This window comes from Pseudopodoces humilis, chromosome 9 (assembly GCF_049639895.1).
Source record: "Pseudopodoces humilis isolate 2021_Gansu_Grassland_sample_001 chromosome 9, ASM4963989v1, whole genome shotgun sequence".
In the NCBI taxonomy this organism is placed as follows: domain Eukaryota; kingdom Metazoa; phylum Chordata; class Aves; order Passeriformes; family Paridae; genus Pseudopodoces; species Pseudopodoces humilis.
The window spans coordinates 3370223-3395638 of NC_142208.1; the positions used below are offsets into that span (position 1 = coordinate 3370223).

At 50.6% G+C, this 25416-nt stretch overlaps 2 protein-coding genes across 2 annotated transcripts in view; one reads left to right on the forward strand and one right to left on the reverse strand.

The window, feature by feature from the left end:
• Nucleotides 1–5264: 5264 nt before the first annotated feature.
• LOC148183743 (uncharacterized) lies at nucleotides 5265–6170 on the reverse strand. The gene is made up of 2 exons (XM_088059379.1): nucleotides 6015–6170; nucleotides 5265–5933 (listed from the first exon to the last, which is right to left on the reverse strand). The coding sequence occupies exons 1-2, from the start codon at nucleotides 6168–6170 to the stop codon at nucleotides 5265–5267; spliced, it is 825 nt and encodes a 274-aa protein (XP_087915505.1).
• A 1799-nt stretch (nucleotides 6171–7969) lies between these two features.
• PRKG1 (protein kinase cGMP-dependent 1) overlaps nucleotides 7970–25416 on the forward strand; it is a 362401-nt gene continuing 344954 nt past the window's right edge. The window contains exon 1 of the mRNA XM_014259495.2: nucleotides 7970–8467. Coding sequence (XP_014114970.2) covers nucleotides 8202–8467 — 266 coding nt within the window. The 5' untranslated portion in view covers nucleotides 7970–8201. The remainder of the gene's footprint in view (nucleotides 8468–25416) is intronic.

Genomic DNA, 25416 nt, shown 5'->3' on the forward strand with positions numbered 1-25416 from the left:
CTAAAACCACCTTAAAGGTAAAGTCACCCCATGACACCTGTGTCCTTCCTGTCCCTCCATCCTAAATCCCTCTCCAGCTCTCCTGGAGCCCCTTTAGGCCCTGGAAGGGGCTCTGAGCTCTCCCTGGAGCTTTGTCTGCTCGTGGTGAACACCCCCAGCTCTCCCAGCCTGGCTGCAGAGCAGAGGGGCTCTGTGAACTCATAAAATTTCACCAGCAAAAAATCCCAGATTTGGATGATTGGAATAATTTCTCTGACTCGCTGCATGGGCAGTGTCATTGTGCTGGAAGGTTTGATGGATTATAATTAATAGCAGAGAGTGAATTCCACCCAGCTTCCCCAGTGGCACTGGGGAAAGAACTGGATTATCTTTAAGGTCTCATTCTGGGATTCTATGGAAATGCCTGAGCAGCATCACCCAGAGCTTTCTGTGATCCTGAGGAGTGGTGGATTTCTTCAGTAGCTGCAGGGTGTGTAGGGCACACAGCACAGACATCCTCACACTGCTCGTGCCCCAAGCCAACACCAAGGCACTTTTTGGAGGTGTCAGGCAGCAAAAAAATTCCTGTGACAAGCTCCAAAGGAGCTCAGCACACTGGCTGCTCCATGGCATCATCTCCAAAGGGATTGGGAAGGCTGATTTTTTTTAATATAATATAATTGTTCCCATTTAGGGAGTTACTCTGTAGTGAAAAGGCTCCTATCTGTTAGTAAAGTAGACACTGAGGAGGTGACACAGTTTATTAAATTACCCAGTGAAATAGGGACTAAAATGATCACTGAAGAAGGAAACAGCACAGAATTAATCCTTCCTTTTTGTGGCCTTAAAATGCTCTCCCACTGAAATCTTCTGTGTCCACAGCTCCATCCCTTAAGGAAGCTGCCATAAAACTTCAGCTGATGTCAAGAACTTGGTGGGAAAAAATAGGTTTTTGCTACTATTGAAGGAAGTAATAAATACCGAATATTTTCCTTTTTAACATGGTGGGGATTACTGCCTCCATCCAGCTCTGCCAAATCGCACAGGGCTGTGAACTCGAGTCCACTCGGCTGCTGCTGCTGCAGAGGCTCTTTGCTTGCAAAAAAAAAGCGAGTTTGACACGGAGAATGGTGGGGGTTGCAGAGGCGGAGTAAAAGGCAGGGTATCGATTTCATAAAAACCCAGCATCACCTTTGATACTCTGTTAAAGTTACACCAAGGGAGAGCTGGCACGGCTTCCAGAGGGATAATTACGGCCCCAGCCTGAGTAATGTCTGCGTGCTTCGGGCTTGCGGAGCGAGCCGGGATGAGAAATGCAGGCGCTGAGCCTTCCTGGCTTCAATAGCTGGCATATTTTACATATCTGCTGGCTGTAAACTGTTTTCTGCAGTGCCTCGTAACCGAGAAGCCGCGGGGAGCCAGGGGAACGAGCCCAAGCCGAGGGTTATTTCCAGGGGAACGAGCCCAAGCCGAGGGTTATTTCCAGCGGCACTTTGTGTTTTGCCTCCTCTGGACGTGCGGAGTCGCGGCTGGGGATGTTCACCCTCCGCTGGAGTGGTGGCAAGGGAGGGGCTTGATCCTTCAGGACATCCTGGGACCGATCCTTATGGATGGGATCGTGCCCTTTCCTTGGATAAACTCCCCGGGTCTCACTGGGCGGGCTCGAAAGCTAAAAACGTGAACTAATGAAAGGCACACCAAGAATGAGGGGGTTGTAAAGAGCTTTCCAGCACTTGCAGGACCTGCCCGGCCTCCAACCCATCGCATCCTCACCAATAACTGCGACCGTCCCGGTGTTCAGGCCGGGGGGTGTTGGGGTGGGTTTATCCCCGAAATCCGGGATGTCCCGAGCTCAGCCCGGGGGGCGATGCTGGGGCCGGGCGGAGCCGCTGCTTGGATCAGCTCCAGGACCCTCCCTCTGTGCCTCTTGATCCACGGGGTGTGACACACTTAAATTCCCTCGCTTTCCCAACCTGGGATCAGTCTGAGTCTCCCGTGGAGCTCCTAAGTTTCCCTGCTCCTGGCCGGCTCTCCGGGCATCCTGGTGGGCACAGAGAGGAGCGGGATGTCGCTGTTCCTGTACCTCGGGGATGAGCAGTGCCCCTGTCCCTCTGCTTCCAGCCGCTCCTCCTGCTGGCCCTGGGCTTCCAGCCGCTCCTCCTGCTGGCCCTGGGCTTCCCTCGGGCGCTGCCTGTGTGCCAGCCGGGGAGGACAGCGGGATGTGTGCCGGCTCCCAGCCGGGACAGGGATGCGGGACACGGCGGGGCTGCGGCGCTGCGGGAGCCTCCTCCTGCTGTTCCCTGCCGCTCCTGGCTCTCTCGGTCTCCTTGCAGAGGCTTCTCAGGGCCGTGCTGGAGCTTCGTTGTTTTATCTCCGTGCTTATCTTCAGATGAAAGCGCAGCTGCTTCGGGCTGAAGGCAGAGCCAGCGCTGGGAGCGCTCCGGGAAGGGCCGGTGGATGCGGAGCCTGGCTTTGGCTCGGTCAGGGGACTCGGGGCAGGCTGTGACCCCACAGGATGCCAGAGCCCCTTGCTCTGCGATTTTGGCCTCCCAGGAGCTGACCTTGAAGCTGCAGCAGCTGCTGGTTGTGAAATGGTGACGCTCCTTGGTGACTCGCTGAGCTGTCAGTGAGCTCACGGAGCCGAGACCGCGGCTGTTCTTAGTGCCATCTCTGTTTTATATATAAAAATATATCGATGTAGCCTTTAAGCTAGAGCCAGAGTAGGTTACTGAGCATGTTTCACCGAGTGTTTTTTCCCTCCTGTGCCCCCCAAGCAGCCCAGGGCAGCTGGGATATTAATAATGACTGCTCACACACTCCAAGCCCAGAGTGCCAGGGTGGGGACGCAGCTTGGGACCTGTTTCTGCTGTTCTGTGCTCCAGAAATCGGATTTCCCTTACGTAAAAGCTCTTCTCAAAAGAGAGTCATAGCCCAGTGTCTCCAGTTAGGGTCCAGTAATGTGGTGAGGGCTGGAGAGACTGTCAGAGTCTGGGGCTGAGGACAAGGGTGGAGCTGGTGGTTTAATTCACAGAAAACACATATTTATCCTCAACTCATAGCATCCTTAGAGTTTCCTCTCTGTGCTGCCAGCCCCTGGAGCGGCAAAACAACTCAAATCAAAAGTGGTGCTCCTGGAGTGGAAACGTGGAATTAGAGTTCCAATTAAAAGAAGTCTTTGTCCTGTTTTTAAAAACCTCTTTGGGGAAAGTCGCATCCTTCTTCTGCTGCATGTGAGATTGTTGTAGACAAAACCTGAGTTTTGGAGCAGTCAGGTGGCTGGTGCTTGATGGAGATCCCTCTGCTTTCCTCATTCAGGAAATCCAGAGGTTTGGGAATGACAGCAGCTTGGCCAACATGAGTGTCCCTAGGGATTGGAAACTGCCTCAGGTGTTGAGAAAAGGGGATCCTCCTTTCCTGACTGGGTATCCTGGCAGGAAGGCCACAAGCCTATTTAAATAGACAGAGGACTCTCACATCTATAATTACATCCATAAACAGAAAATAAAGAATTCCATTGATAAGGGAACACAAAGCTGCCACAGGTGGTTACGTTTTGAGAAAAGGGTTCCTCTATCACATAAAAAACTTGGATGAAAGTGATGGTTGTGCAGCTGAAATTGTTAAATGAATAATACAAACTCATTCTGCCTCAATCCCAGGGAAGTATTTTTATCCCTAGATTAAGATACTCTTCACCCTAATTTTGTTTCTACACAAGTTAATAATCTCCCGGGAAAAACATAAACTGTAAAATCAGTGATGAAAAATAATAACCAAGCCATTGTCTTACACACACACAAAGGACCAAGAAAATCCTGAGAATTTGCCCAATGAAAATAAAAATCTCAAAATAAAGCTTTGAAGCATCTCAGAAGTAATTAAAACACACCAGGAAAGGGTCATTCTGCCTTTAAAATGAACAAATTACCTAAAGCTGCTCCTTTCTGTGGAGCAAAGTGTTCCCAAGTCCATAATTACATACACAAATAGAAAATAAGGAGTTATATTGATAAGATACTTTTTTCTTCCTTCCCTAACAAAGAGATTAAAATAACCTCACCTCCAAAATCTTAATTTGCCTTAAAAATAGAGATTAGGGAGTTGCCACTCTCATGAACTCTGCAGAGTGGAGGAAGTAGTTACAGCTCCAACTATTCTGTGACTCCAACACCTGGCTGTCTCGAACCATCAGTATTTATTTAATTAAAAGCTTCATTAAAACCTTAATTGCAAAACAAGCCAGGATGAATAACTGTGCCGGACACCTACATGGGATGAAGGTTTCCCATCCCCAAGGGATTTTCCCACCTTCATCTTCCTCAAAGCCATCTGGAGCTGCTCTTATTCCCAGCCAGGTGTGAGAGTTCCTTGGTTTCCTCCTGCTGAGGCCAAGGGGAGGCACCAGGCGAGGATCAAGGGTGGTTCCTGCATTTCCCACCTCTCCCCAAGGCCACATGTGCCCCATCCAGGTGTTTTCCAGCCTGGGCCTTTCTCTTTCCATCCAGTTGCTTTCTCACTACTGATGCTTTTCTCCTACTCATTCACAGCACTTTGATAAGAAAAATCCAGGAATTGCCTTCCAGGCTGAGTTTCTGTCCCTGGGCCAGGCTCCATGGGGCCAGGTTTGGAGGAGACAGCAGAGATTCCTCCTCAGGAGCCAGCTGTGTTTGATCCCAAGAGGAACCACCTCCACATGGTCTTTACCTTCCTTGATGACTTTTTCCCTCCTTTGGCTGAAGGGAGATGTTATTCTCATTTTGGGCTGGAATTTTCTGCCTTGCCAATGATTTTGGTTCTGTTCTTCTCCAGCTGTGACCGTCGAGGGTCAGTCACCACCATTCTGGTCTGACCCGAGGCTGATGAAGGCTCAGGGGAGCAGAGTCAGTCCTGCCTAAGAGCTTCCCCTGTTCCCCTCCCACCCTTCCCAGCTGGCTGTTTGGGACCACTGGTACAGGATGGAGCCGCTGGACCAGGCCCAGAGCAGGACCATCACAGAATTCACACAATCACTGGGCTGGAGGAAACCTTCATGTTCATCGAGTCCATTCCATGCCCTTAACACCTCAACTAAACCATGGCACCGAGTGCCACATCCAGTCTTTTTTTAAACACATCCAGAGGTGGTGACTCCACCACCTCCCCAGACAGACCATTCCAGTACTTTATCACTCTTTCTGTGAAAACCATTTTCCTAATATCCAACCTATATTTCCCTTGGCACAGCTTGAGACTGTGTCCCCTGGTTCTGTTAGGATGGGAATCCTTTATTTGGGGTCTGTGGCGGATCACAGACTGGTCTCAACGAGCCACGGCCAGGAGCACGGAGACCACTCGGCGCTCTCGGTGGTTTCCTGGATCACCATCAAAACTCCGATCCCTGGCGTGTGTCCCTGTGCCACTCCCTGGGGATGCTGTGCCCGTTTGGGGCCGGCCCCGAGCTTCTCGGGCTGTTCCGTGGTGCAGGAGCAGCGGCACGCCTGGAGCAGCCTGCGGAACAGGGAGAGCCGCTGCCGGCGGACCGGGGGCTTCGGGCCTCTGGGAGCGGCTGGGGCTGGCCTGGGGGGCAGCACCACGGGCTCCGTCTGCGTCTCCCGATCCACCAGGAGCCGGACACGTGAATTCCGCCGCTCTTGGGCCGGGCTCTCGGTCTGTGTGTCTCGATCCACGCGTTCAGCAGCACCCGAGTGCTCCGGTGCCGGGGGCTCTGTCTGGGTGAGCTGGTGGACAAAAAGCGGCTCCGTCTCGATTGAAGCAGGGGTGGGAGGTGTGGAGGGCACTGCCGAGGAGCTCTCCGGCGTGGCTTTGCCCGAGCAAGCCACGCAGCTCCTCAGGCGCCGGCACTGCCCGCGGGCAGCGGTGTTGGCCGGCGGCGGCACCGGGACGGGGCTGGGCACGCTGGAGCGGGAGCCCTGGCCCCGCAGCAGCCTGGCCGAGCTGGGGTGGCTCCCGGCGCTCTTGGTGCTCTGCTGGAGGCTGGAATGTCGTGAGGGCCTCTCCCCACGGGCGGATGGAGTCGGGCTCCGGGACTGCTGCACTTGGAGGCGAGAGGAGAAAGAGACGCGGGAGGTGCGGGATGGAGGCGGCTCCCTCGGGCCGGTGCCGGCCCCATCCCCGCCTGTCCCTCCAGCCCCATCCGCCAGCAGGTGAGTCTTGGACGGCTGGGGCCCGAGCTTGTCCTTCTCCATGGGCATTCTCTGGCAGCTATCCCGGGGAGCTGCAGCCTCCGGAGCGCCGTGCCCTGCGCTGCTGGAGGGCACGGCCCGGCATGCTCCTTAAACACGGCCGGGACCCGCAGTGCCGCCCGGGCCCCGCTGCCAGCACCAGGCACAATGTGTCACAATGGCCCCGTGGCACCGCCAGGCCCCGCTGTCACAGTGGGTCCCGGGTCCCGTCTGTGACGCAGCCCGGGCTTTGCCGTGGAGGCTGGAAGTGGCAGGGCCGGGCATGGGGCAGCCCCTGGCCTCCGCTCCTGGAGGCTTCGTCCTGCTGGGAGCGCTCCCACCGCTGGTTGAACATCCCCTCTCTGTTCCTGAACTCCCTAAAAGGGCCGGGCTGTCCCAAATCTCGGTTCTGATCTGCGGTCGGGCTGCCCACGAGGTGGCGCTCTCTGCCTGCTAATAAAGCCCAATGCACTTATTGTTAATAATTGTTAATTAGTCCCCCTCACCAGGACTGCCTGACCCCTTGGCCACAGGGATGCTTCCAGTCTGAGGATGGGACAGCTCCCGAGCCGGGAGGTTTCCAGCCACACTGGAAAGGAGGCACAGACACAAGACTGCAAAAACACCCCACCACCCCCACCTCCTTAAAAGACAGAGAAGCTGCTAATTGATTTTTCAACCCTTAATTTAATACTCCATCGATACAGCCTTGTTCTCCAGCTCAGATGCTTTGTCCTCTCCTTGCCCTGCCCTAGCAGAACAGGGAGTCTGTCCCTAAAGGCGTCCACAGGATCCCACATGGGTTGGGATGTGAACCCTGAGCGGTTCCTGGGCGCTCTGAGTGCCCAAGGCCTGGCTATGGGGGCTGGGAAAAACCTCCTCCCCCCTTTTTGCCTGCAGCAAGGGGCTCCTGAGATCCCTCCTTGGAAACGAGAGTGGTTTGGGAGGGAAATGTGATAGGGGAGCTGATGGTGCCCTTTGCCAGCCAGCATTAAAAATTCATGTGCATGATGGGCTCTTCCAAATAAGTCCGGGAAGGATGAGTTCCTCCCTCCCTGGACATGCTGGCAAAGCACTCCGGCTGCCTCCCCCCTCAGGTGCCACCAGAGCCCCGATGTCTGTGCCTGGGGACGGGCTCTGCTCCCCCAGGGTGTGGGGTGCAGGCTGTCCGTGCACGTTGGGATGAGGGACACTGGGTGTTTGGGAAGTTGTGTGTCCCACAGGATGGTGGGGGTTGGCTGGCATGTGCTGGGGGGTGACCCGGAGGGCAGGGAGCAAGGAAACCTGGTGGGAAGGAGTGTGGGGTCCTGGATGGGGAGGAATGCAGGCACCCGAGAGGGGTGGGATGTGGGGAAGGACGCTGGGTGAGGTTGCTGTGCCCCATCCATGAGGTCCACGGGATAATCTGGGCAGGGAAGGATGGAGGGAAGCGTGCCCAGGTACCCTGCCAAGGGGGGATACCCAGGAGGGACTAACAGGGGAGTGCTGAGGATAACTCAACCCGGAACGTGGGGTGAGGAGGGAGGTGGGATGCTGAGCTCCAGGGGTGGAGAGCCGCGGTGCTGAGATCCCGAGGCGGGAGGAATGGGATGCTGAGCTGCCGGGGATGCTGAGCTGCCGGGGATGCTGAGCTGCCGGGGATGCTGAGCTGCCGGGGGCCGGGCCGGGCGGGCCGGGGGGCGGCTCCACGTGGCTCATTAGCAGGAGGCGATTTAATATTTATGAAGTGTTCTTGTTTGAATCCCAAGTCTTCGGCTCCAGTTACAAGGAGCTGCGTCACCCTGCGATCACATGGTAATTGTTGCTATTTCCAGGATCCCAGCCTCGCAGAGTGGCACAAGAGCTCTTTCCCCTTTTCTTGTCCTTTTTTTCCCCCCGCCTTTTCCCTTGTTGGCCGCTGTTTTCGGGGCGGTTTTTGCTCTCCCCTCGGCCGGCTCGGCGCTGGCCGGAGGCGCGGGGCGATGCCGGGGCCGCTGCTCTGAGCCGGGGCGGGCGCAGCCGCTCCCCTGCCCCTGCCCGGGAGCCGCTCCTTGAGAGCGGGACCGGCCCGGCACCCCCAAAATGACCGAGCTGGAAGGGGACTTCACCAAGCTGCTGCTGCTGAAGGAGGAGCGGATCAAGGAGCTGGAGCGGCGCCTGGGGGAGAAGGACGAGGAGATCCAGGAGCTGCGGCGGCGGCTGCACAAATGCCAGTCCGTGCTGCCGGCCCCCAGCCCGCACATCGGGCCCCGCACCACCCGGGCGCAGGGCATCTCGGCCGAGCCGCAGACCTACCGCTCCTTCCACGACCTCCGCCAGGCTTTCCGCAAGTTCACCAAGGCCGAGAGGTAGGGATGACACCCCCTTTTTCCCCTCCATCCCGCGAACCCCCGTTCCCGAGCAGGGTGGCCGGGCCACCGCGTCTCCCCGCGTGGGATCGCCGGCACGGAGCGTGCCCGGGGCGTGGAGCGGCTCCGAGCCGCCGGGAAGGAGCCCTGCGGGGGATCGGACAGCCCGGAGCTCCTTCCCTCCCTCCCTCGCTCCGCTCTGCCCTTCCCCGCCGCGGCTCCCGGGGGATGCTCGGCCGGAGCGCGGGGGGGCGGCGGTGCCTCCCGGGCGCTGGGAAAAGTTTGCGGCGGGGCCGGGAAGTTGTTCGGTGGCTGCTCGGGAGCCGCCAGCACCCCCGGCAGCCCGGTGCCCGGGGCAGGTGCTACCCCTCCTCCCGGCCCCCCTTTTCCCACCCTATTCTCCCCGAAAACGAGCCTACGCTGCTCCACCCGTGCTTTGCCTCCTGTTATCCCGGTGGAATTCGCTGATCCCGGAGGACTTTTTCCACATTAATGAGTCCATGATTCTCCTTCCCCGCGCCGCTGTCAGACACTCAGAGAGAGGTTTTTTGGGGGGATCGTGGGGTCTGCATCACTCAGCCCAGGCTCTCGGGGGTTGTCCTTCTTTCTACACACGTGGGAAAACCGGGGAGCGTGGTGCTGTGCTGGCTGCTGGGGAGGTTGAAGGGATGGAGAAGTTGGGAGGGTGTTGAGGGCGATGGAGGAGTTGTGTGTGGCCGCAGGGGTGACCCTGCTTTGGGCAGGAGCTGTGGCTGGTGCTTCTCAAGCAAGGCATGGTCTCGTGTGCTCTGTGCAGAGCGATTTATTTCATCAGAGCCATTCCCAACAGGATCTGTGTGTGAGTGAGAATCCACAGCTCTCACACCTCAAATGTGCTCAGACCAAAGTCCAGCCCTTTCCTCCTCACCTGTCCCCTGCCCCTTGTTAACAAGACTACGGCTCAAACGAGGAGCACTTGGCTTTGGGCTTTTTTTATTCATTGTTATTCTTTTCCCTGCCTGTGGTGATTTAATAAAGCAAACTGCTGTGCCCAGGGAGGTGTGGGAGTGTGAGCTGAGCGTGTCCATTCATCCTTCCCTGGGGCAGCACATCCCTTGGCACCCCCTGCCCAAGGCAGAGGCCAGGTGTTGTGGATGGAGGAGAAACCACGTCCACCTTTTCCTTTTGCTGCTGGTTTCTTTGGAGGCAACGATCATCCCGAGCCTCATCTAGCAGAGGGAAGGTGACAGTGACCTGGCAGCTGTGGTGAGGGCAGGGAGCCAAGGGTGTCCCCACCCTGTGAAATAGCTTATTTAGGAGTTGTTAAACCTTCTCATGGCTCTAGTGAGGTTTAGTCCTGGCCTGAGGCTTTCCCATGCTGTTCCCGGTTTGGGTTGGCAGGCCAGCTGCAGGAAAAGCTGTGTCCATGTGATGCTGTGAAGGTCATTTGTCCCATCCTACATCATTCCCATCATCCACAGATGATGTTTTAGTGGGCAGAAAAAACTCCTGCTGGGGCCTTTGGGCAGTTCCAGGCTGGAACTCCATCCCCTGGCATCCCCCCATGCCTCAGCCTCACTCGTGGTAGCCATGACAATGGTATCCAAGCCAGTCTGAGATTGCTTTTGGGTTTTAATTCTTAATTCTTCCTTTAATTCCACTTAATTCTTCTCCTGTCTCGTTGCTGGGAGAGCAGGAGGCTCTCCCATGGTGTGCTGAGCACGCTGCACCCACAACCTCTCTTTTGCCCCTGTTTTCCCCCCAAATCCCTCCCCACCATGGGCTAGATCAAGGTGTGTTTTCAGTGGGCAGCATCTGGGTCCTTGATCCGGTTGCAGGGCGCTGTCCTGGGATCAGGGAGCGAAGGGCTGTGCTGCAGAGGCCTGTGCCAGGAGCATGACGAGCTTTCCCCGCTCCTGCTCCAGAGGCAGGAATGGCTCCGAGTGCTGCCAGCTCCCCTCAGTGTCCCCAGGGCTTGCTCTGGCATCTCAGAACCGCTCACAGCACTCGGCTGATTTATTTATGGGGGAGCTCAAGCATCTCCAGCAGCCTCCTGCCCGGGCTCCAGCGACAGCAGCAGCATCCCAGCTCTCCATCCCACAGGTCTTCAGCTCCCTGGGAGGCTGAGGATGGGCAACACCTCTTCTCCAAAACCCACAGACAACTTCAGACCATAAATCCCCCAAGGGGATGTTCAGGCCTGTCTGTTTTCAGCTGAATGCACACAGAAACCTTTTTTACCTGGGATCAACCTTCAAACACTTTTTCATCTCTGAAGATAAAGATATAGTTTTTGACAATATAATTGGATTTATTTATTGTGTGTAATATACACCAACATGTAGAACTGTCAAAGAGTTGAAAGCAGCGAACTGCAGGATGACAGGAACTCAAACAGGGATAAATCCCAGCTGAAAGCAGAGAATGGAGTTGGTTTAAATACACTGTGCCTCTTGTAATGCACCCCTGTCACGTGCAGCAAGGGTAGAGTTGCAAAGGCTTGCAGAGATCCAAAGAATTGGGATGTGTAAACAGAAAGGTGGTGAAGGATGTGTTATCTCTGTTCTGGAAGTGTGTTTTTATGCTGTTGTTCCTTCTGATAATGTGGACATACAAATTTTAATGGCAGAAAGCATTGGCCAGGTGTATAGAGCTGTCTGTGTATCTACAGCCGATCTGTGAATTAGATTTTCTTTCAAAATAGCCACTTTCTGCACCTGTTTTCAAAAGAATTCCTCCCTGTTGTTCCTTGATCCTTTCCTGCCAGCAGAGGTTTGAGTTGAGAGCAGAGCAACACTCTTACATCCTTGTAAATGATTCCTTAATTTATTTATGGCCAGCGAGTTTTGATTCACTTTTACCCACGGCCAGTGAGTGTTTGGGATCGCACGAGGCCTCGGGGCTGTCTGATCCAGCACCTGCCCGTCCCTAATGGCAGCACAAAGCAGGAAAACCAGTTTGTCCCTGCTCCTGGCAGGGTGGGAGCCATCCCTGGATGATGCAGCAACCCAGGCACTTTGCTGAAGTGATCCCCAGTTGCTAAGCAAAGGCACTGCGGATGATCGATGATGCAAAAAGTAAATGCTGAGGTGTGGCTAAGCCAGGACTAAGAGCTGGATCAGCCCTGCCTGTCCCTGCACCCAGGGGTGCTCATGGGTGGCTCCCCAGCACCCAGAGGAGCTTTGTGCCCTGGGAGCCATCGACCTGAGCCCTAATCCCACCTCCAGATCATCCTCCTGGGAAATTCCAGCGGCTGCCTGCCTTAATTCCGAGGTGCAATGTCTAATTCCAACTAAATCCTGCTTATGTGGGGCTAGAAGCCTCCTTCAAACCAGGGCGGTGCGAAATGACTTGGGGAACTCCAGAATATTTTCGGAATAGCGACCGAATCCTCGCTGAAGCCCTGGCCCTGCAGGCAATTCCAGGTTTTGTGTGTAGTTATATCCTCAAGTCCCCAAATCCAGCTCGGAATCCCTGCCATCCCTGGGTTTTTCCATGCCAGTTTCCGTCTGACAGTGCTGTAGGCTCAGCCTCAGCATCATTTAAGACAGATGAGTTTCCCCACCCTGCTCCCGGTAATTTACCCATCTTTCTTGGCTCCCTAACTTTTTCTGCAACTTTTTAATGGATTTTCCCCCCCTTTTTAAACTTTATTTCAGGAAGTATTTACCACAAGATGGCAGTGGGGTCTAACATTTAAGGCGAGGTGTTGGGGTGTATTGTGGTTTCAGCCTCCCAGGCCTGGACCAGCCCTCCTGCCAGTGGTTTTCCAGATAAAATCAGGCTTGAATCCTTGTTTCTCCTGCTTCCACCTTCTCTGAGGTGTTGGGGGTGTGTGTTCAGCCAAGGTGTTTAAACTCAGGATTAAAGGCGTTGGGTGGTACTGGGGATGGAGCATTGGAGTGGATCCTCTGGAGTTTATGCAGCAAAACTTGGGATAAGCTGGTGTTTGCTGATGGCTGTGGCGGGATCAATCTGTCTCTGGGCTTTGGGTCCTGCTCAGGCCAGGACCAGCCACGCCCAGGGTGAAAACTGGGCAGCCTGGGAGGTCTCCAGTCCAAAATTCAAGACAAAGTCACCTTCAAAGCTGAACTGGGGCTGCCCCATCTCTCTAAAGCAGAGATGTCCTGCACAGCCCTGCAATTCTCCATCACTTTTCCCCCCTACAACCCTTGCCTCACATCTCCACCACCCCTGGAGCTGCTCTGTTGACAGCTTCCAACCCCCTGAGCGTGGCAGGAGGGATCTTCCCCCTCCCTGGAGCCGTGTCCTTCCTCCCTCAGCCCCTTTCTGGGAACTGAGCTGCCTGCCTGCGTTAATTTAGCCATGATCTCATCAGCTGCCAGCCACTAAAGCGATATCGATCCTGCGCTCAGCCTGCCCGTGAAAAACAACCCAGCTGCTTCCCCACTACCTGGAACCACCCCCCCCTGGGGCTTGGGCAGCCTGGAAAAGGAGATTTTGCCTCATTTTTTTAGTGGTGGGAGACCAGTGCGTGACCTTTGACCAGTGTGTGACCCTTCAGCCTTTAAGCTGGAAAGGGACGGTTTGGGACTGTCCTTATGCAATAGGTGACACCACTCAGCAGCTATGTCTGAAATAGTCCAAACAGGGAGCTTTTGCTGGATCCAAGTCTGCTGTTTCTGTCTGTAAGGGTCAGCATCCCTTTGCAAAGCTCAGAGGAAGGATGGCAGTGGTTTTGCCATTAATTACGACCCTGAAAACTCCTTTCTTCCTCATTCACCCGTCCCCAATCCGCTCCCATCCGCTTCTGATGCGCTGCAACAGCAAATTCCTTGGATGCTTCATCCCTGGGTGATCCCCCACCAAAGATCAGAAGGATTTTATTAGCTGGAATTATATTGGCAGAGAAAGAATTAATACTGTCCTCATTGCTTGTTGTGTTGGGAGTGCATGGCTGCTCCAAGGGAGGGAAATACAGAGGGAAGTTTGACAGGGTTGCTTAAATTTGGGGAGAGCTGGAAAATATTCCAAAGAGAGTGATGGAAGTGGGAGGAGGACTCTTGGCTTGGTCCTCTGTGCTCATTTGGATGGAGGAACTTGTGGCATGAAGCAGTGGAGGGTATTGAGTGAAGATGGGGGGGACAGGGGGTTTGTCACTGCAGGGAGAGGTGTGACATCAGCCCCTGGAGAAGTCCAAGGTCAGACAAACAAGCACAGAAGGGTTTTAGAAAGGGAGAGAAGCAAATGTTTATGGTTAATCAATGGAAATAATTTCCTGTCTTTTAATTTTTAATGGGCTGAACTAACGGCTCCCCCCTTCCCTGGGCATCGCTTCCCTTTGGTTTACAGGAGACCTGAAAATCGAGCCAGGATGGGGGGAAATTTGGCTCCCAGTGGGCATCAAATGGTGCCTTTCCACTGGGTACAGTCTGGCGTCTGTCTGTCTGTCTGTCTGTCAGTCACCAGCAGCCCTGGTCACCCAATCCACCTTTCCCATCGTATCCCTTTGGTGCTTCCTCATGGAGCAGCAAGAGCAGCTAAACTCAGCTTGCCCTTCCACCTCCTCAAAAACAGTACAGAACAGGTATTAATTGATATATACACATCTGGAATTAAAAAAAACCAAAAACGGATTAATTAATATAGAAACATGTGAAATGAAAAAAGAAACCCGATTAGTCGATGAGATCCCTGGTCCTGGTGAGGAAAGGAAGGGCAATTGTCATTTTTCTGTGTGGTTTGGGATGAAAACTTGGACTCTTTGGCTTTGCTGTGTGTTTCTCAGGTCTGCCCCGAGGAAGGGCACACACATCCCAAGGCTGCCCTCAGCAGGAGCGGGAAGGGCAGGGAATGAGGCAGTGCCCATCCCTGGCTGACGCAGGCTCCGTCCCAGCGGCGTCATCCCAAATTCTTCCTTCGGCCTATTTTTAAACGCCTCAAGTCAGGAGGGTTTTGGAGCCTCCCTTGGGGCACCAAACCACAGGCCCAGAGATTTCAGGGCAGCTGCCAGATCTCCGTGTCCCCCAGCTTCCCTCTGCCTGGAGCTGTGCTTCCCAATCCCTGAAAACCTGGTTACGTGTGGGCTCTAAACCTCGGCTGAGCTCCCAAGCAAGGCCACCAGAAACTGCTTTTCCCTCCTGGATCTTTGGAGTGAGTGGATTTATAAAAATGCAAAAAGCTGGGAGTTGGGAATGTGTTGTTTTCCTGCAGCAGCTTGTGGACATCTCTTAGTCTGGAGGAGAAAAAGGGTCTTGTGTCTCTCTTGCTGCTGCGTTTTTAGAAGAGGCACGTGGATGTCGTGGTCTAAAATTGCTTGGCCTCACTCACTCTTCATTTGGCTTCTTTTATAGTTTCTGTCAGATTTTTTAAAAATCATTTTTGTCAGAATTTTTGTATCCTTTCCATCAGAATTTTTGTGTCACTTTTGTTAGAATTGTTCTGTCATTTTTGTCAGAATCGTCCCTCACGATGGAAAAGGTAATTCTCCAGCAAAAATCCCTCTGCGTGCTTGTCCTGGTTTAGAGCAAATTTGGGAGAAGCAGTGGTGAAGTCTTATCAGAGCAAAAAGGACTAAAATAAAACTCAGAGTGCCACTTTCCTAATGAGAAACTTCAGGAAAAAGCCTTCCCAAGGTTTCCACTTGGTTGTGGAGTTGCTGCAGGTTCTGGAAAATCTCTGACAGGGCTTGGCAAGGGGCTTCCTGAAGAGCTTTCCCCTCTGCCTTGACCTCTTGAGTGGAAAAGATGAGGATTGCTTTTTTTCTTAAATAGATTTTTTTCTGTGTCCTGCTCATGGGTGTCCTCAGAGCATTTTTGTTCTGTTAGTAATAAAAGCCTGTAGTCACAAATGAGGAAGAGGATGCTAAAAAAAGGAGGCTGAGCTCAGGCTCATGGGTGGTGGCAGGAGCTGGGATGATCCTGGGGATCCACAAGGAGAAATGATTAAGATGATTTAAGTTCAGTTTTTGGATTTAATTCATGTTGGGGGCTGATCTTGAGCATTGTGGGAATGGCTACAGGAGAGGGGGAAAAGCTCCCCAGTAATGGGATCAGATCTCTTCTGTTTGACTCAAAGGAGTGGAAGCAGATTTGGCAGCGATTTTCTTGGTGATTCCTGGTTTTGAGACATTTAAAGGTGTAAAATGGGGGGAAAGCGTCCACCTCATGGTAGTAAATTAATGACAGGCCAGTGGGGTGATGGAAAACTCAAAAAAACCCCAACAAACTCAGCAGCTTCAGGGGGAGAAAACAGAGAATTCCTTAATACAAAATACCCAGAAGGAAACTCTGCAGGTGGGAAACAGGTTCAGGAGAAATATCTTAATATTTGGGGTTTCTGGCACAAAGTTTGCACTGTGGTTGATTGATTGATTGATTGTAGCAAGCACAGCAGGATGGGAATTTTGAGTTGTTTTCATTTGCATTTTTCTCATTCTTGGGAGTTTCTATAAAATCCTCTGAGGTAAAAATCACCACCAGGATTTTAAGTGACCAATTAGTATAAAAAATCTGCTTAAAAAAAAAATTATATTGAGCTGTTTGTAATAAGGGATCAAGTCCTAAATATCAGAATTCCACTTTCTATTTATGTATCTGCACTGTGTTGCCAATATTTAACTTTTTTTTACTCTTTAATCCTTCAATTTCTCAGGAGCTGTGCTCTGTATTATTTTTCCTGTGGTGAGTAGGAAGATAACAGAGAATAATTCCTTGAGACCCCAAAGAACTACACCCAGATCCTCCAAGTGACTCAACACAGAATTTTGGTGCTTGCAATTACTAAGCCAAAATTCAACTTTCAAGGCCTGGAGTTGGTGGGAATAGCAGGGAAAAGTCCCTTAAAAATGCACCCCAAAGGTGGCTTCCAGCTTGGCTGTTTTTAAGGAATCTCAGAAGTGACTGTGGAGCAGGGAAAGATGCAGGGAGAGACACCTGGGGAGCTGCTACACTTCCTAAAAGTTCCTAAAAAAAAAATTCTGGAAGGAATAAATTCATCCAAGTGTCCCCTCTTGCTCCAGCCCAGGGTTTTTATGACATTCAGAAGAAAAGAAATCCATGCTTACAGAAATGCAGAAAGGTTCTGAAGGTTCAGGAAGGCAGAATGGGGAAAAGCTGGGAAGGAGCTCTCTGGGAAGGTGGGAAAAACACTGGGAAGTTGCTTTATCTGGGAAAATGTTGCAGCACCAGGGCTGTGTCTCCAAGGTGGTTTTGCTTCCCACCTGCCAGCCCACCCAAACCAGTCAGGGATTCTGCTTTTTCTGCATTTGATGTTTACCCTTTTTCACAAAGCCTTGGGGGCATTTCTGATGCCATTTCAGAATGGAGGCAGGAAAAAACCACCCCAAATCAGCTCTTAGAGGGAAAATTTTCATGGAATGACACTGAGAGTGTATTTTTTCCAAAAGACAGCCACCACCTCCTCGGCTACTTTATTTCTGTCTTTGCTGTAGCTCAGAAAAGGACTGTTTAATATTAAAAAAAAATTAAAATGCTAAAATGAAAGCAGCATAAAAGGTGGTGGTTGTGGGTTTTTTTGGTTTTTTTTTTTTTTCCCCCCATTGATTTTCATGCTGCTTTATGAAATCTGTGTCAAGTAAAGGCTGAAGTCTCTGCCTTCCCTTTCATCCCATAATGCAAGGCTGGGCTCTCCCTGCCAGGAGCACGTTTCTCACTTTGATCTGCAGGTTTATTATCGCGTGTCCCATCCAGGGAAAAGGCTGCAGTGCCTTTTGGGAAGCACAGACCGGAGCACTTGGGCTCCCCTGCAGAAACCCTGACATTTTAAATCTTCTTCCCCACATTTCTCAGCACTGCTGGGGCAGAGAGACTTGAAGCCAGATTGAGATTTATCCCTCCCCTCCATGACTTTAAAATAATCACTTGAAAAAAAGAAGAATTTCAAAGTGTTTTATCTTTTGATAAGAGAATGCTCGTGGCAACTTCAACCAGAAACTTGTTCTTCTATGGGAAGATGCTGGAAAAATATAGGTTGAGCTGGTGTGGGTATTATGAATATTAAATTTTTTACTCCATTATTCCGTATGTTTGGAGGCAGAATAGCAAAAAAGGAAGTGGGAATGGTGTTGTGGATCAACTGAAGGCTGGTTTTAGGGAAATTTTTGGGGTTTGATTCATCTCTTCTGACTCTGTACAGTCAAATCCATCCTAAAGCATCAGTTGCAGAGACCATTTGATTTAGGGACAGCTGTGTTCACATGCCCAGTTCGTGCTGCTGCTGCTGCTCATTGTCTCTTGTACCTTTTTGTTTGGGTTGACTCCTAAATTGAAATTCCTACTCTGAGATTAAAAGTAGGTACAGCTGATTCCAATCTTTTATGTTGGGCTGGTTGATTTCTCTTTTGGAGAGCCTTCTCCTTCTCCTTCTCCTTCTCCTTCTCCTTCTCCTTCTCCTTCTCCTTCTCCTTCTCCTTCTCCTTCTCCTTCTCCTTCTCCTTCTCCTTCTCCTTCTCCTTCTCCTTCTCCTTCGTTTTTTTGCCAAATGTTCAGTATCTAAAAACCAACCCTCTTTTAAAAGCTTTAAATCAAATGGAAAACACAGGGGGAAACTTCCCATGGAATGATGTCATGAATCTCTGCAGCCAGCGTTTCTGTGATGGCTCCTGCCCAGGCAGAACATGAAGAAGTCCCCTGGAGCTGGTTTCCCCCACAAGTGACCCCTTTCCTGACCCTGCTCCGAGCCTGTGATTCCCTGGGAACTGGAAGCAGCAGCTCCTTGCGTGGGTGTTGTGCTCGTGGTGTTCACATTGTGAGGGAGAACACGGAGCTGATGAATCCCTGCATCCCCATTCCAGCCTGCGGCCTCTGTAAATCCGGATTTGGGAATTGGTAATTCCTGATTTGGGAAAGGAGTGTTCAAGTGGGAATCTCAGGAGGTCAGCAGGGCTGGCTTTCCCCATCCAGCACCTCGACCTCCGTGGAGGTTTTGTTTTCTCCAGTGCATTTCTGTCATTGATGAAATCACCCCTTCCCATCCCGGCTCGCAGCCCTGCCGGCGACTGAGGCAGCCCTGCGAGCTGCAGGGAAGATTAATTGCCCTAATTGCTCTGCCTTCAATATTGGTTCCACATTTCCAGCCTGAATCTGTCTCAGCTTCCTGGCCCAGCTGCTCATCCTGCCCTGTTTGCTGTCCTTCCCACGCTTCTCCCTAGCGCTTTTCCCTCGCTCCTAACCCCCCTGTGCCAGGATAAAAGCCCCCGGAGCTGGAGATGCTCCCAACGAGCTCAAGTTTGTGATTCAGCCACTTCACAGCAGCCTTTTAATTGCATTGCATGGCTGCAAATGCTTTTTTTCAGCCCAATTTGTAGGTGCTTTAATAAAACTTGCTAAGCTCATTCCACGGGATCTGTTTTCCATAGGGCCCTATGGATTGGCATTTGTTGTCTCGCCTTAGTTTTTCCAGCAATTAAAAGGAGGCTCTCACATCCCAAAGGACGTGCAGGATTTGATGTCAGGCTGACAGAATTACCTGTGGGATTTCATTTACCTGCCAAAATCCTGGTGGAGTGCTCGCTTTCCTCTGGCTCTCCAAAATGTATTTTTTTTTGTATTCCAGAACTCAACACAGATCAAGAGCAAACTCAGTGACCCTCTGGCCCACCTTTTGTTGAAAATTAAAAAACCCAGTGTGTAAAGACTTGAACCACTCTATTTTCCAGTATTTTGCCTCTCCATATCCAAGCCCTGCTCTATTTTTTATCTGTTCAGGTGCTGACCCATAAGATCATTTTTTATCCAGACACTTGTCCAATATTTTCCTTCCTAAGGCAGCCGTGACCATGCGTTCACTGCCACATCATGTTACTCTTCGTGTCCCCTTCAATTAATGGGGATGAAGTGGGATTTAGGCAACTTTGGTGTGATGTTGATGGGCTGGAGGTTTTTCTTTCAAGCCCATGCTGCCTTTGTCAAGCTGTGGTAACGCTTCCATTTAATTATACAAAATTCCATTATTTTATATTTTATTTTAGTTTATTTTAGTTTAGGTTAGTTTGGTTTAGATGTTATTTTATTTTGTTTTATTTCATTTTATTTTATTTCATTTCATTTCATTTCATTTTATTTTATTTTATTTCATTTCATTTCATTTTATTTTATTTTATTTTATTTTATTTTATTTTATTTTATTTTATTTTATTTTATTTTATTTTATTTTTCTCCTTTCCTCTCAGTCTGAGATGCCTGGCCCTGGGAGCAGGGGTGGTTTTTGGCCTGGAGAACACCAGGACTGACACGAGGCTCTTGCTGAGGACATGAGGGTATTCTGGTGAGGTTTCTTCTGCCCTTTTCTCTCTGCTGGTCCCATCTCAAGCACTTTTCTCCCCAATCCACATCCTAAGGAGCAGATTTAAGGAGCAGGATTTGAGGGAAAAGCTGAGGTGCTGTTTCAGGCTGCTCCTGCTCACAGCAAAAGCTTCTTGAGCCTGATACTCTCCTAATGAGACTATGGAGGGAATGATTTCCCTGTGTGGGGGAAGCATTTTCCACTGACATTATCTCAGTTTAGCCTTCAGACCCGACACAAGGATAATGGGATAATTACAGCCCGATTTGATGTGCTCAGGCATCACTTTCATTACAGACAAATGTTCCTGGAGAAAGGAAATGTCATCCCATTACTGGCTGATCTTTAAAACCTCGAGGAGCTCGCTCACTTTTGTCTTACCAAATCCGGTTTCCACTCGTACACGTCCCCAGCCTTACCCAGGGTAGTGACTGTGTTTATCAATAAAGCAGGCAGGCCTGGGCACTCAAAGAAATGTGAATTTACTGGTCTCCAACCAATAAAAGTGTCCAGGAGGTTAAGCACAGATTTGGCTTTTGAAGTGGGCTCCTCATTCAGGAGCACTGGGGGCAAAATCAGGCTGGAAATGAGGAATGGCACAGGTTTGTTTGGGACTTGCACCTTTGGCATCTCCTTAATAAGATCAAGCCCTGTGTGGGATTTTATTGCTCTGCACAAGACCCTGACAGGAGGGAGCAGCCAGGTTTGGGCTCTGCCCAGGGAACAAGGACAGGATGAGGAAATGGCCTCAAGTTGCTCCAGAGGGGGTTTAGATGGGATATCGGGGAAAATTCCTTCACCAAAAGGATGGTCAGGCCTTGGAAGGGGCTGCCCAGGGAATGGTGGAGTCCCAGCCCGGGGAGTGTTCCAAAACTGTGGGTGTGGAAGTTGGGGATGTGCATTGGAGGTGGCCTTGGCAGTGCTGGGGAATGGTTGGACTGGATCTCAGAGAGGTTTTCAGACCTTTAGGATTCTCTGTGGAGCATGAACCACCAGGCCCTAAAAACCCCAGCCTGATGGTAAATGAACTGCCAAACCTGGGCTGTTTCTGTTTTTCTTGCATTGTCAACCTCTCCCTAATTTCTCAGTTCAAAAGAGCTTGGCAAAATAGTTGGTGGTGCAAGAAAAGAAAGGGTTGGGTACCATGTGGGAGAACCAGGGCTGGATTTGGTCTGGTCAGAGCATTAATGTAAATTCAGTGTAAAGCTGAGCTGACAGATGGATTTTATGCCATATCCCTCCTGGCCATGGCTTCTGGGAAGGAAAGGAGATCTGGGAGAAAAGTGCAGCTTTAACACTTGGATTATTTCAGCTTTATCTTCCATGTGGCTGGAAATATTTGATGCTTAAGGCAGCGACAGAGCCATGTGTTGGGGTAAAACCCTGACAAAATCCAGGGGACAGACCTCAGCTTAATGCTGGGAAGTGGTTAAAAAAAAACACCCAAAAACTGATGCCTCAGTTGCCAGGGAATAGAGGGAGGGAAAAGCTGCAGGGCTGCACAGCCCCCTAGCTTTCCTGGGAATGAAAAAACGCTTTCAGCTCTGCCTCCCCACCCTGTGCCCTGGTAAAGGGCCTCACAGAGCTGAGATCTTTCTGCAGAAGGTTTGAATAAGGGTTGTACACGGCAGTGCTGCCCTGTGGGTAACCACAGCACCTCCAGGAGCTGCACATGGAGCCGGAGGTCACCCTGGCCCGGCGGCACCAGGGCAGGCTGAAAGGCCATGCTGTTCCCGCTCCGGGATTTTTATCGGAGAAACCCCGGGGAAGGATTCCTAGAGGGAAGCTGCCAAACCCCCAAACCCAGCGGGAAGGTGGGGAGAAGCCTCTCCTGTGTGCTGGCACGCAGGGCTTGGCTGTGGAAAATATGCTGGCACAGCTCTTTGGGACTGGAGGGGACGTGGGGTGGTGGCAGCGCTGGCAGCAGAGATTCCAGAGGGGGAAGATTTGGGGATAAACACACTTGGGCAGGAAAAGCTGGGTGGTTTGGGGGTTTTAGAGCATAAATCTGCTCAGCTGGGGTGGGCACTGGAGGTGGCACTGCTGACCTGGAGCTGCAGGTGGAGATGTCCCTTTCCCAGGGATTTCATGCACCTGGATATTTGTCCTTGTTCAAAATAGGTGCCACATTTTTCAATCTTCCAGTTCTTGTAAAGCCTTTTGCTGCTCGTCCAAAAATGCCACTTAATACTGGGCATTTAATCAATTATAGCATTGATATAATTTAAAATAAGATCTTTATTTTATTTTCTTATTCTACAAGCCCCTTCTGCCCTTGACAAATACTATTTGTTTACCTTCTTCAACACCATCTCCAGCTGCATCCTTTGCCACACGGGGGACTTCAGCATTCTGAAACAGCAGTTCAGCCTCAGCCACCAGGAATTACAGCTCCTTCTTGGCCTCTGGCTGTATCTTGTCCTTTGACTTCACGGTTTCCTGGTGCAAACTTTATGGGGAGCAAAATTCACCCTCTGGGTTTGTGTGGGGCTGTTTCTTCACCCGAACAGAGGATGGAGGTGGAGAGGCTCTTCCCAGCAGGAAGAGAGCTCCAGCCTGCAGGTGGGGTGGGCACAGGTAACACCCCCGTTTTTTGGAGGTCCCGATGCCCATTTTATGGCTGTAGGGTCCTTCCCTACCTAAACCAGGAGAGCAAATCATGGCAGAGGTTATAGGGGAGGAATGTCTGTGCCTTGCGCTGTTCTCCTTTCCAACGTATTCCATCAAGGAACTAAAAGGGAAAGGTGATTTCCTCCCTCCCAGATTCCTTTGATGCCACTGATCCCCTATAAATCAAGTGCTGGATGTGGGGAGATTTAAAACATTATATTTTTGGTGGCTAAATGCAAACCCATCCCATTTTCCTTGCTGTGATGCCCGGGATAAAGCGGAGCTCAGCCTGGGGCAGGGCTTGGCTTTGCCTGACAGGTCCAATCTCTGGCACTGACTGCCAGCAACTCCTTCGGAAGAGCTCCGGGCCATAAATAATTCATACCTGCTGAATTATTCAGGCTGGGCGTGCAGCAGATGAATGCAGCGAGCTGACCAGGCTATGAATGAGTAATTATGTTAATTAACCCATGCAGCTCGCTGGAGGTGCAATTAAGCTCATCCTTCAGGCTGCTGCGATTTTTCAGGAACAGAAATGAGATAAAATGAAACAAACTAAAGCTGCAGTTACAAGAGCTGGGTTAAACCGTGTGGTTTGAATGATCAGCAGACGAGCTGTGCTCTAATTCAGGTGGATTTATGTTACAGCAGCACTCCATTCCTTTGGGGGGGTGAAACAGGTACATTTTTTAAAGGTTTAATCACTGCTCTCTGCAAGAACTTGAAGATGTTTCTGCAGATTTAGTAGTGTGATGCGCCAGTCTCTTCTATTTCCTGTGTGTTGCTGAAGAGGAAGAAAAAATAAAGAAAAAAAATATTTAAAATATTAGCATCATGAGATGAGTCCTAATAATGCTCTACAAATTGAAAGCTTAATTTTGCAAACACATCACTTGCCTTTCAGTGGCCAGCAAAACCTAAGTCCATGTTAAAAGGCTTTTCTGATGAAAAAATTATTTTAGTCACAGGTGGAGAATATTCCCATTCCTCCCTGCTCTTGTGTTGATAATATGCTTTGCATGGTGAAGAATTGGAAGAACACTGATGGAATTGGGTTCATGAGAGAGAAGTTTAGGGAACCACTGTGATTTTTCCCAAGCTGACCTGGAAATTATCTGCTCTGAGCTTTGCCTCTCATCAGAGAATTACCCAGGTGGGGTGAATTCTCCACTGAAGGGCTCCAAACCTGTTCCAGCAGTGAGGGTTTAGGTAAAACCTTTAAATAGAAGTAGGGGGGGGGTAGAATCTGTGGTTTCCCCTCCATTTGGAAGAGCAGAGATAGCAAAATGTGGTTCATGCACGGGCTGGATTTTGGATTTGGGATTCCCACCTCCAGTTTCACCTCCTGATAGGGATTTTATACTGCTAAAGAATTGGATACTTTCACGTGAGGATTGTTTCCTTTTCCTGAATCGCTTGGTCTGCTTGGGTTTGATTTGCCTTTTAAAAACTTCTTTTACCCCCTGTGCTGGGCATCCCCTACAAAAATATAAAGAAGTTTGAGGGATAAAAAACGTATTTACTTCAATTCCCCAGCCTAGTGGGGCTCCTGGATTGATTCTTCTCCCATAATTTACCCCTCCATGCTCAGCATGTGCTGTTCTGCCGCTCAGTCAATAGTGATTCTGCCTGGAAATTGCATCCATGGTTTTTAAAATCAGAGTTTGCTCGCAAAGCTTGAGTTGATCTGTAGATCTGAGCAGTTTGGGAAGTCAGGGTTTGTTATGGGGTTTTGGGGAGGTGATGAATTGACTGCAATTGCAGTGAAATATTCATGGCATTAGCATGAGCTATTTAAATTTAATTGACTTTTCTGGGAGTTTACAAGGGAATATAAATGGAGAGTAAAAAGAGTCAGACTCCTGAAAATGGAATAATTTAAAATGAGACAAAATGTGTCATGTGTAGAGGAAAGAAACCCCCTTCATTTTTCAGATTTGTCATTAATACTAAAAAGTATTAATGTCTGTGTGTCCTGAATTTTGTGTGAACACTCAGAGTGGCTGGGAGTTGAGCCAGGAACGGGTGCAAATCGATGCTTTAATGTCCATTACTGCATCGAATCATTGATCCCAGCTTGCACCAGATCAATCTGTGGCATCTCTTTAAGGGGGAACAAAGAGATGGTGTTACTTAAGTCTGGTATTATTTATCATACCACAGGAATGGTAAAGAAAACCCACCCAAAATGTGGTGTCTGCAGGCAGAGTTGTTACAGCTCCGAAATAATTTGGTTTTGGGCAAAATGAATATTAAGCAGAAGCAGGCTGTGAGTTTGATTGCTGTGAGGGATCTACAGACAGTGGGTTTATAAATGCCCGTTTTTATATAAATAACCCCCTTAAGATTCCACATGTTCATTTTTTGGGGACTTGCAGTGAGTAACTCAAAAAAAACCTTGTGATTAAAGAGTTGTGGTAGCCCCTTGCAGAGACGCCAAATAAATTAGTGTCTTAAAACAGGGCTTGAGCAATAGTATTGCAATTTATTTTCTTTAATGCTATGATTTTTTTTAATTTTTTATCTTGCATTTAGATTGCTTCGGGGTGTTTTTTGTTGGATAGATTCTGTGTTTTGCTGGGTTTTATTGCCCAAGCGCTCGGTGCGAGGCTGCATCTCGAGCAGGGCAGCAGAGGGCGGCCTTACTCCTTGTGTTTGTGCTGGCTCCTGCCGAGAGAAACGGGGCTAAAAAGCCGTGAAAAAGGGAAGAATGTGGGAATGCTGTGCCTGCCCAGGCCATGGAAGGCAGCGGAGCCGGGGAGGTGGCACAGGAGCCGCGTCATGCCCAAAGCATCAGCTGCCAATTCCCTTCTTTGCTCATAGCCCTGCCTTGGAAGCACAAGGGAAAGAGGAAAGAGAGGGAGCGAAGCAGAAACAAAGGGGAAAACGCTTTTTGTGCGTGTGGGAAAGGAGCAGGGGTGGTTGGGATGCGAGTTCGGATGCGGGCTGTGAGTTTGTGCTCCTGTTCGGGGAGCAGGGCTCAGGAACGCACTGGGTTTGTGCCTCCTGCCCATACCGAGCCTTCCTGTTGTGCCACCGGAGCCTTGCCAGGGGCAAGGAGATGTGCAGAGCCTGCCAGGGGCTCTGGGGATGGG